Raw genomic sequence first — 12,158 nt, 5'->3', positions numbered from 1 at the left:
TAATGCTGGAATCAATTTCTGTGAACCAGACAAGAAGCCCAATATGTTCCCTTTACTTTAGACTTAATTACAAAAATAATTTAACTCAATTGTTCCCAGATCCCCAATTCATGGTGATAAAACCAGAGGTTTGGGGCTGTATTAACCTTAAACACACCAAGTGCCAGGCTCCCCAGAGTGCTTCTGTTTGCGCTCCTTCTCATGGGCCCTAGCCTTGAGCTGTAGTGCCAGCAGGAGGAGGGGCTGGCAGGGAGCATTTCTGCCAGAGAACTCTCATTTTCTGCTGAAGGCTTCTTGTGATATATTTTCCTCTAAAGTGAGCCAAGACAAAATCAGCATTTTCAAAAAAGAAACTTACTAGGAAGAGAAGGGAAAAGCAAAGCCAGTGAGGTATACCACAGCAACCTCCTTTACTCATCAGTCCGGCATCAACCTATAGGGAGCGTTTCGTCGGAATTCCAGCCCTTCTTCCTTCCTCAACCCACTCTGTACTACCCATATTTGTTTTAAGCCACTATGTATTGAGGCCTTCTCTGCCCAGTACCATGCCAAGTGCATCTAATGTGTATGAAAGTTTACTGAGCATCTACTATACATACCAGTTGCCATTCTAGGTACAGGGACGTAGCTATGATCAAGATGGGACGAAGTTGCTTCTGCCCTTGGGGAGCTGACACTAGTGTGAAGAAGTCAACCAGAACCAAAAGAGGATGCATGCACAGTATGACTTTAGCTCTATGAGGAACACAAGCAGGATAACAGGTCAGAGAGTGCCTGGAGCAAGTTTTAGGCAGAATTGCTTCTCTAAGGAGAAACCATTTGAACAGGGAACAAACCTGCAATGAGATGACCTGAGTGAAGACTGTTCCAGGCAAAGGGTACAGCCAGTGCAAAGGCAGAAGCAAGTTCCAAAGTTACAGGAATAGCCAGACATCTAGTGTGGCTGGAGAGAAATTAGTGTGGGGTACAGTGGCAGGAGGTGAGCGGGAGAAGTAGGCGATGGCTTTCAGCCCAGGTTGTGATGTTTGGGCATGGAGAAGGGTCTGGAGGGGACTCATGAGGGCCCTTTGCACGTCCGGGGTGTGCTCAAGGTCCACTGCTTGATCCTGCTCAGTGATGGGAGGCCCATCTGGACCAAACAGGCCCTGAGGCACCCTTTGAGGCCATTGCATGGCAGCCGTCTTCTACCCTGCTCTGACCTGTCCTGATAATAGAGGCCCAGGAGCTCAACTGCCACAGACAACCTATGGGAAGGGATTCACTCTGGCCTTGGTCACTTGGAAGGGGTCTAGCTCAAATACAATGACCTTTACAGCTGGATCCTCAGTAGGTCTCTGATTGCTTGGGGCTTTCCTGTCTCCTGTCCCAGCCCTGCTAGCCTATGTCTGTCTCTGCCCTGATGGGATCATGCAGAGCATAAGGGCAGAGAGGCATTGTCTTTCTGGCTTCTCCTGCTGCCCAGGGTTCCCCAGAGTCCAGTTCAGCTGGGAGGAAACAAGGCCTCCACTCTGCTAGAGGCAGAGGTGGTCTTCTTGGTGGGAGAGAGGCCAGACTAGTGACCTCTAAGACCAGTTCCCAGCACCTGCTGCCCACACGCAGAGGCCCCCTACTTACTCTATAGCAGGGAGCACTGATGGGTTTCCCTCCTGTTTCAGAGGACCCCAAAAGTCGAGAGCTGAAGTATGAATGGTGCAATGTCGGTGTCTTGGACTATGACGAGGAGAAGAAGCTCTACCTGGTGCACAAGACAGGCGAGAATGGCTTGGTGCGAGATGAGATGGGGAAGCCCATCCTGAATGGAGGGGTCACCGCTGAAGGTACAAGTTCTCTGATCCTGACTCAGGCAGGCCCCCAGCTCAGGCTGGGCCTAGCCTGTGACTGAGGCCAACCCCTGAATGGGGCACAGCCAGCTCAGGTGGAATTCTCCCTTGCTCTGTTTGTCCTGCAGCTATCTGTCCCTGATCAGTGAGAATCAGAGGATTCTCTCTCAGAGATCCCAAGAAGGCCAAATGGCCATTATTTGATATGCCAACTCTGAGCAGCTGTTAGTGCCACTTTCAGCATGATATTGAGGAGCCCAAGGCCCATCAATTAGTGATGTCTACTCTGGCGTGGCATTGAGGAATGGGCATGTGAATAGCCACTCCTGTGTAACTCCTTGTTTGTGTAAAGCTCTTTACAACTTATAAAGCATTTTCACATCCATCCTTGACAACCTGGGCAGTGCAGGGAGTGTCATCACATCCATTTCACAGATGCAGTGGGGGGTCAGAGAAGGGAAACCACTTGCTCAGGGCTATCATGCATCAGCAGCAGATCCAGGCTGGAACCTGGTGCTTCAGTCCAGAGAGCCTGACTGTATGTTCCCTTCTCTCCCTCACCCGGCCCTAGGAAGGCCACCCCTCCTGATCTGCCAGTACTGGGTGCCACGGATACAGCTTCTCTTCTGTGCTGAGGACCCACGCGTGTTCACACAGCGTGTGGTCCAAGCCAACGCCCTGCGCAAACACACAGAGGCACTGCTGCTGTACAACCTCTACGTGGACTGCATGCCCTCCGAGGGCCAGCGGCTCCTCAATGAGCAGAGCCTGAGCAGGATCAAGCAATGGGCCATGAGCACGCCCCGGATGCGCAAAGGGCCCTCGTGAGTCCCCTCCAGACCCTTCTCCATGTGCAAACACCACCACCTCTGGGAAGCCCTCCCGTGGGGAAGTAGTGCTGCTCAGGGGTAGTGTTCCCTCCATTCTTGTCTGTTTGGGGCTGTCTTGCCCACTACGCTATAGACTTCTTGGACCCCAAACAATTTCTTGTTCATCTCCATATCTCTCATGATCAATATGGACTCATGAATTCTTATTTTATTCAAAGGCTTGTCACCTATTATTACCATTTTTTATTTTGATGCTCAAGTTGTCCCAGATTTGGCCACTAGGTGCCTCTTCAAGCTGATTCCTATGTCTTTCTGATATTTTTCCTATTGTTCTTTGAGCATTATTTTACTTTCTGGCACAGCAAGAAGTTCTGGGCTCATCTTGTACTTTTCCAGACCTAGCCCTGAAACCAGCTATTTCTCCAAAGAGCCCTGGTTCCTTTTAGTGGGGAATGGTATTTAGAAGCCAAGATCTGAGCATTAGATGTGCTCGCTACTACTGGGAAATCATTGCTTTGAGGGTCTTAAACCAGACAAATCTGAGAAATATATCACATTATTACATTACATTATATTATATATAACCTCTACACACATCTTGATTTCTATATTTATCTGTTGATCTATCTGTTAAAAACCATGAGTTCATACTGATACCTTAAAACTGACTCCAACATCACAGCACTTATTCTCACTTGTGTATATTTGTTATTTCTTTCTCTAGAAGAAAAATTGTTCATAGTATATTTCCTTATTTGTTCAGTCTTAAAACACACAGAAAGTAGTTTCAAATTGCTAATCCATACCCTTTAGAAGAAAAACCCTAAGTAGACTTTGACATTTGTTTAGTATTCTTTTTCTCTTTAGCCTGAGAGTGTATAATCCAAATACTATATACAAAATTTACTTGGTTTAGTTCTTCCCACCCCCCTTTAGTGGGATATGTTCATTTGATGTAATATAGCATAATCCATTTGTGTGTGTGTATACACATACACACATATACACACATACACAGACAGATACACATATATGTATATATAGAGAGAATATATCTACATTATATATAATGTACATATATATATAATACACACATACACAGATACACATATATGTATATATAGAGAGAATATATCTACATTATAATAATGTATATATATATATTATACACACATACACAGATACACATATATGTATATATAGAGAGAATATATCTACATTATATATAATGTGTATATATAATACACACATACACAGATACACATAAATGTATATATAGAGAGAATATATCTACATTATATATAATGTATATATATACATATACACACATACACAGACAGATACACTAATATGTATATATAGAGAGAATATATCTACATTATATATAATATATATACATTGTATGTAGATATATTCTCTCTATATATACATATATGTGTATCTGTGTATGTGTGTATATGTATATGTAATATATAATATATATACATATATCTCTATATATACATATGCATGTATCTGTGTGTGTATATGTATATGTAATATATAATATATATACATTATATATAATGTAGATATATTCTCTCTATATATACATATTATCCATATATATATTATACTCACTAGTATATATTACTCAGAAAAGGTATATTCAGGGATCTGTCACTCTCCACCTCTATTCATTCCATCCTATCCACATCTCCCATATTTTCCACCCTGTTTCTACCATGTGCTCATAGATAACAATGTCATCAGTTTCTGATTTATCCTTTCTTTTTTTTTTTTGTACAAATGAACAGATACATGTATATTTTTCTTATACCCCCTTCTTTCTTACACAAAGAGTAGCACATTATACACATTCTTTTACATTTTGTCTGTTTCACTTAAAGTACATCCTGGAAATCAATTCATATCAGTTCATTGATTTCCTTTATTCTTTTTTACAGCTGCATAGTAATCTATTGTGTGGATGTACCGTATACCATCGTTTATTCATTCATTTTCTTATATATAAGCATTTAGGTCATTGCCAGTATTTTGCAATTACAAACAATTCTACAGTGAATAACTTTGTGCATTTGTATGTTCATATTGATGGAGGTGTAGCTGTAGGGTAAATTCTGAGAACTGGGATCGCTAGGTCAAAAGATAAGTACACATGTATTTTGTTAGATATTGCCAAAAATTTCCTTCCATAAGAGTTGCGCCATTTTGCATGCGTGCTAAGAGTGTGTTGTTATGCTATTTAATTTTTCGCCAGTCTAGAAGATCAGTAAGATGCATCTGTAAATACTATAAGTGAGACTGAACATTTTTTCCATCTTTTCATCTGATTAAGGGCAATTTTTATATCATTTTGTGACTTGTCTATTCATGTCTTCTGGTCATTTTTTCTCTCAGATTTTTGAGCTTTTCCCTCCTCTCATCTTAAGAGCTATTTATGTATTAGGGATATTGGTCCTTTATTTGTAATATATGTTGTAAATATTTTTCCTCCTAGTTTTTTAGTTGTAGTTTGACTTTGCTGGTGGTAATTTTTGCAATATAACTTAAAATATATAAACAATTTTATTAATAATTTCTTCTATTACATCTGGATTTTGGGTCATAGTTAGAAACCTTTTCCCTATATTAAAGTTTTCTTCTAATACTTATATGGTTACACATTTTTGCTTTTCAATTTCTTGATTCATCCTTATGTATGGTGTGTGGTATGGATACAATTTTATCCCTTTCCAGATGACTAGAATCTATTGAATGTCCATCAGCATTTATCAAAACCTCCATCTTTGGCCAGTGATTTAAGATACCACTTTTGAGATGCCACATTTACCATATACTCATTTCCATATGCTTTTGAGTATATTTCTAGACTTTCTGTTCTATTCTATTGTTCTGTTTGTCTATGCACTTATACTACAGTTTTAATTATAGATGTTTTTATAGTATTTTCTAATGTCTCATAGAAGTAGTCCTCCTTTGTAACTTTTCTCTTTCAGTGTTTTCCTGGCTATTCTTGCATGTTTGCATGTTTTAATTATTTATTTTTAAAAATTATGGTAAAATATACATAACATAAAATTTACCATTTTAATCATTTTTAAGTGTACATCTCAGTGCTATTAAATACAATCACATTGCACACCATCACTACCATCCATCTGCAGAATTTTGTTCATCCTCCAAAAGTAAAACTCTGTACTTATTAAACAATAGCTCCCCATTCCTCTCTCCCCCTAGTCCATAGCAACCACTATTCTACTTTCTGTCTCTATGAATTTGACTACTTTAAGTACCTCACATGAGTAGAATCTATAGTATTTGTCCTTTTGTGACTGGCTTATTTAACTTAGCATAATGTCTTCCAGTTTCATCCATGTTGTAGCATGTGTCAGAACTTCATTCCTTTTTAAGGCTGTATAATATTCCATTGTGATATATATATCTCACATTTGTTTATCCATTCGTTAGTGTCTACCTTTTGGCTATTGTGAATAATGCTGCTGTGAACATGAATGTACAAATATCTCTTCAAGACCTTACTTTGTATTCTTTTGGGTACATACCCAGAAGTAAAATTGCTAGATGATATGGTAATTCTATTTGTCATTGAGTTCTTATTTCGTAATCATAAAATTAATTCTGAAATCCAGTTAGACTTAGAGAGGGATAAGGAAAATGTGGAACCCAGAGAACTTCAGTGAGAGCATAAAGATTAGAGGCTATTATGAGCAGATAGGAGAAAGAATGTTCTGGTGATTAAGAAAATTTATTGGTGTTGTCCATAGTCAGTAATGGTGAGCTTCTTGCTGTCTTGCCATTCCTGGACCCAAAGCACTCCATGATTTCCACAGTATTCATGCCTTCTTTCACCTTGCCAAAGACCACATGCTTGCCACCTAACCACTCGGTCTTGGTAGTGTCGTTGAAAAACCAGAAACCATTTGTGTTGGGTCCAGCATTTTCCATGGACAAGATGCCAGGAGTCATATGCTTCAGGATGAAATTCTCATCAAATTTTTTCCTGTAGATGACTTGCTGCCATTGTCACTTTGGCATGTAAAGTCATCACCCTAGCACATAACTCCCGGAATAATTCTGTGAAAGCAGGAACCTTTATAACCAAATCCTTTCTCCTTAGTGCTCAGAGCACTAAAGTTTTCTGCCGTCTTTGGAACTTAGTCTGCAAATAGTTTGAAGGAGACATGGCCTAAGGGCTCATAGCTGACAGAGAATGTGGGGTTGACCACGGTGGAGTGGCAAGGGGCAGCTCTGGGTGGCACAGCAGCATCTGCAAAGTCCTATTTTTAATTTTTTGAGAAATCATCTTTCTTTTTTCCACAGCAGCTGCATCATTTTATATTCCTACCAGAAGCACACAAGAGTCCTAATTTCTCCACATCCTCACCAACATTTGCCATTTTCTGTTATTTTTTTTCTTTATAATAGCTATTGTAATGGATATGAAGTGATATTTTGTTGGTTTTTCTTTGCATTTATCTAATGATTAGTGATGTTGAACATCTTTTCATGTGCTTATTAGCCATTGGTATATCCTTCATTGGAGAAATGCCTGTTCAAATTCTTTGCCCATATCTGATCCAGTTGCTTCATTTTTGTTACTGAGTTTTAGAAGTTCTTTATATATTCTGGATATTAATCCCTTATCAGATATGTGATTTGAAAATATTTCCTTCCATTCCATGGGTTGCCAAATTTATTCTGTTGATAGTGTCCTTGTGTCACTAGGATACAAAGTTTTTCATTTTGGTGAAGTCCAATTTGTCTATTTTTTATCTTATTGTTTGTGCCGTTAGTGTCATACACAAGAAATCATAACCAAATCCAGTGTTATGAAGCTTTCTCCCATGTGTTCTTTAAAGAGTTTTATAATTTTAGCTCTCATGTACAGATATTTGATCCATTTTGAGTTAATATTCTTGCATATGGTGTTAGGTAAGGATTTAACTTCATTCTTTTTCATGTGGATATCCATTTTTCCTAGCACAGAGTTTTGAAAAGACTGTCTTTTCTCCATTGAATGTCTTGGCACCTTGTTGAAAATCATTTGACTGTATATGTGAGGGTTAATTTATAGGCTCTCTGTTCCATTGGCTATATATCTGTCTTTTTGCCAGTACCACACTATTTTGATTACTGTAGCTTTTTGGTAAGTTTTGAAATCAAGAAGTGTCAGTCTTCTCACTTTGAACTTCTTTTTCTAGATCATTTTGACTATTTGAGATCCCTCGAGATTCATATGAATTTTAAAATGGATTTTTCTATTTCTGAAAAAAAAAATTGTTGAGATTTTGATAGGGATTTTCATCTCTATTTTTCTATGTAAACTTTAATATCAACTTGTCAAGCCCGATTTTAAAAACACGTGGTATTTTTATTGGGTTTGCATTATACTTTAGAATTACCTTAGGTATAGCTAACATCTTTAGGATCTTGAATTGTGCTATCCAAGAACAAGGAATGTTTGTCCATTTGTTCATCTACTTCTGTGTCTTTCAGGAGTGCTTTAAAGATTTTTTCATATAGGTTTTGCATATTTCTAATTAAGTATTTTATCTTTTTTGTGGCTGTTATAAATGGGATTTTCTTTATGTCTATTGATATTATTATGCTATTATATCCCATTACCTTACTGAACTCATTTAATGTTTGAATTTTTTTTTAATTGATTCTCTAGGGCTTTCTAAGTACACATTATCTGTAAATATAGTTTTACTATTCTTTTCCAAAAATTCTTATTCTATTTTCTCTTATCTATTTGCATTTTCTAATACCTCCAGTACAATATTGAATAGTAGGGGAGATGGTAGACATCCTTACCTTGTTCCTAGTATTAGTGGAAATACCTCTAGTGTTTCCCCCTTAAGAAAATATTAGCTTTAGGACTTCATTTATTTGATAACATACCCATTTACTTCTACTTTCTTAAGTGTTTCTGTCACAGGCTTTTTAAGGACCTATGGATATAATCATTTGATTTGTCTCCTTAGATCTATTAACATGGTATATTATGTTAATTGATTTCCTGATATTGAAACAACTTTGCATTCCTTTAATAAATCCCAGTTGGCCATGATGTATCATTTTTTTAATGTGTTATTAGATTCTGTTGCTTAGTATGGTGTTTAGAAGTTTTTGCATTGATATGTGATGTTGCTGTAATTTTTTTGTACTGTTTTTATCAGGTTTGAAGTAAAGTTATACTTGCTTCGTATAAAGAATTTTGACATTTCCTTTCACTTTCAATACTCTGGAAGAATGTATGTCGCATTGGGGCTATCTGGTCACTCCCTTGTGAAACAATTGGTCTTTTTAAGCGTTCTTATTTCTAATGAGGTTAATTTCAGTATATTTTGTTTCTCTAGAAAATTATCCATACTATCTAGGTTTTTTAATGTATCTGCATACAATTTTAAAATATGATTTAAAATTTTTCTTCTGTTTTAATGTTGACCTCCTCTTTTCACTTCTTATTTTGTAGAGTTATATTCTCTTCCTTTTTTCCTTTTTGCTTTATTAAATTATTTAGTGATTTGTTTGGTTTGCTAATTTAAAAAATATATAGGATTTAGACTTAATTTGATCTGCTGTTTTCTCCATCTGCCTCATTAATTTCTATTTTATCTTATTATTTCCTTCTTATGACTTCTTTTGGCTTATGTTTTGTTATGTTTATAGTTTGTGTGTGTGTCTACTAGGAATTTAATTCACTTATTTACCTCACTATTGATAACTGTGTTTAAGGCTATGAACTTTCCTTGGATAACTGCTTTAAAAATAGTCCATAGAGTCCAATATATAGTATTTCATTTTTTTAAATTCCAAAAATTTTGTTCGTATTTCCCATTTCATTAAAGAATTGTTTAATATAATATTTTAAGTTTTTTCCTATGGAAAGGACTTGTTAAATTTTTTGTTAATGTCTAGTTTTATCACATTGAGATCAGAGTGTTATTTACAATATTTCTATCTAGAATTTGCTGATGTTTTCTTTTTGCCCATTTAATATATAATCAATTTTTGTGAATGTTTCATTTGCACTTGAGAAGAGGCATGTTTCTATTAATTTCTATTATTAGGATATAAAGTTTTTATATACATATATTCCATAAAGTCTACTTTATTGATTTATTATTTATGACTTCTATATCCTCACTTACTTTTGTCCAGTGAGAGTAGTGGTGTTATATCATTATGAATTGCGACTTTTAGCATTAAAAAGTGTCCTTGATTAGTTCTAATGCTTTTAATCTGAATTTTGTTTGGTATCAGAATTATAATCTCCCTTTTTTGTTGTTTCCATTTTCCTGATGCATCTTTGCCCATTCCTTTATTTTTAGCCTTTCTGAATTTGTTTTGGATTGGTCTCTTGTTATCAACATATAGGTGGGTCTTACTTTGTAAGTCAAATTAAAAATCTTTTTCTTGTAATAAGTGATATAGCTGGTATGTTCGATCTCAATTTTGTCATATTATTTCACATTATAATTATTATAATGTGATGCTGTGTTTCTTTTTCTACAAGATGTATTTTGGGTTTTTTACTTTTTTTGTTTGTTTGTTTGCTTTTTACTTTTCAATTTCTTTTGGTATTTAGGAAGGTTCGTACCTTTATTTTAGTGGTTTCTTTCATCCTTATCCCTTTATAGAAGTGGCCAAAACTCCTCACTTTCCTATTTAACCTTTTAATATCCAGTTTGTCAGTTTTTAATGTTATCCTCTAACTCCCTTCTATTTCCTGTGCAACAAACCTTGATCTTATTCTACATTCCTCATTGCTTTCTCCTCCCATTTTCAGATGCTTTTTTCTACCTAATATTTTCACATACTATTTTTTATTCTCATCTCTATCTTTGTTTTAGTCTTAAATCTACAATTGAATATACTAAGTGTATCAGTCTTTTTTTCTGACATTTCCCCTTATCATCTCATAGGAGAGGGGAAAAAAGTTCTTTTTCTTTATACCTTTCTAGGTTCTTGGCTGGGGTTCTATAACAAAAGATAGATTAATAAGAGAAAAGCATACAAATTTATTTGATGTTTTACTTGACATGGGAATCTTCATAAAGAAATGAAGTCCTGAAAAGGTTAAAACTGAGCATTTTTATGCTAAGTTTGATGAGAAGTGGAAAGTCGTAGGAACATGTGATAGGACAAAAGGATATAAGACTAAGGGTAGTAAACTGAGTAACACTTAGCAAGACTTGTTCCTTCAGATTCCTCTTGGCTTCACTCCATCGTAGAGCTAAGGACATCCCTTTCCTCCAGGTATAGATAGGGAGAGCACCTCTCACAAGAGGGTCTTATGACCTACTTCAGGAGAATGTCAGAGCGTTCTTCCTGCACCTGCCATTTCTCAAATTCCTTCAGCTTAAAACATTCAATATGCCAAGGTGCCATAGCAGGGGGTAGTATGTCCTGAAGTCCATCAGTCTCTTGGTTGAGTGAAGCTCCTCTTCTAGTGGATTCCTCAGAAAAGGCTCAAGAGTATAAAATTCCTAGAGTTCTTGCATGTTAAAACTTGAAGGACAACCTAACTAGATATAAAGTTCTTGAGTCACGCTTTTATTCCTAGAGGTTTTTTTTAATGCTCTTCTTTTGTTGTCTTGCTTAGTCTGTTGCTTTTGAGAAGTCTGATGCCAGCCTAACTAAGACCCCTTCCCTTGTAAGTTGTTTGATTTTTTTTGCTTGAAGGCTTTGGGGACTTTTTAAATCTTTAAAGCCTAATCATTTTACTAGGGTATGTCTCAGAGTTGATTATTCTGAGTCAGTTTTCCTAAGTATACAATGGGTCTTTTAAATACGTAGATTCAGATATTCTTTTATTTCTAGACATTTCTCTTAAATTATAGTTTTAAACATTACTTCTGTTTCATTGTTTTGTTTTTCTTCAGCGATTTCATTATATCTATTATCTATCTTTTGATCTACCTATTTATCTTGCTTTTTTGCCAATTTCTAATTCAACCACTTTCTGACCTTTTTTAGTTGTTTCCTTTTTTCATTTTTATTCTCTTGGTTATATTCCTGCCTTTCTTCAGTGTACTTTATTACATTTTTATTTGACCTTATGTTTCCAAGGGCACCTTGTGATTTAGCCTTCTTCTGAGATAATTTTGTTTCTCCCAATTTTTTTCCTGAGTTCAATCAAATATCTTTTTTCTTGTTATTTGCCCATTTCTGTATTTTATTCTCGAATTTCTGATTTGTATTTTTTTTTCATATGCCCAAATACTTGTTTTAGTTCAGTTTGAGGTGTTGTGTTAGTTTTTGCTGCTTTGTCTTTGTTTCTTTTTTGAGGGGTGGATGATACTTTTCATCAGTTAAGTTGTTCTATCTCTTTTTCTTATAGTGACTTTACAAAAATATACTTTACTTTTACCTATTCTTTTCATGGATTTGGGATGGTTTACAAGATTCCTAGCTCAAGGGTGCCCTCTTCTGTTAGTGTAGCAAACTAATTTTCTTTTTTTAATGGATGGCTCTG

The 12,158-nt window shown here is 36.1% G+C and overlaps 1 protein-coding gene across 14 annotated transcripts in view; it reads left to right on the top strand.

Moving 5' to 3' along the window:
- The window catches only part of DNAH1 (dynein axonemal heavy chain 1), a 72,983-nt gene that overhangs the window by 9,603 nt on the left and 51,222 nt on the right, over positions 1-12,158 (top strand). For 13 of the 14 annotated variants that reach the window (XR_005653870.1, XR_005653871.1, XM_039867549.1 and 10 more), the window contains 2 exons: positions 1,656-1,817; positions 2,392-2,644. Coding sequence is in view for 11 of the 14 variants with exons in the window: in XM_039867549.1 (XP_039723483.1) it covers positions 1,656-1,817; positions 2,392-2,644 (415 nt within the window). In the remaining 3 variants the exon portion in view is untranslated. Of the gene's footprint in view, positions 1-1,655; positions 1,818-2,391; positions 2,645-12,158 lie in introns of those variants that run through there. The other variant, XM_039867554.1, reaches the window with a different exon arrangement.

Source organism: Pteropus medius, unplaced genomic scaffold, assembly GCF_902729225.1.
Source record: "Pteropus medius unplaced genomic scaffold, Ma_sr-lr_union100, whole genome shotgun sequence".
Taxonomy (NCBI): domain Eukaryota; kingdom Metazoa; phylum Chordata; class Mammalia; order Chiroptera; family Pteropodidae; genus Pteropus; species Pteropus medius.
The sequence above is the reverse complement of the archived record's forward strand: the minus strand, read 5'-3'. Positions and strand labels throughout refer to the sequence as shown.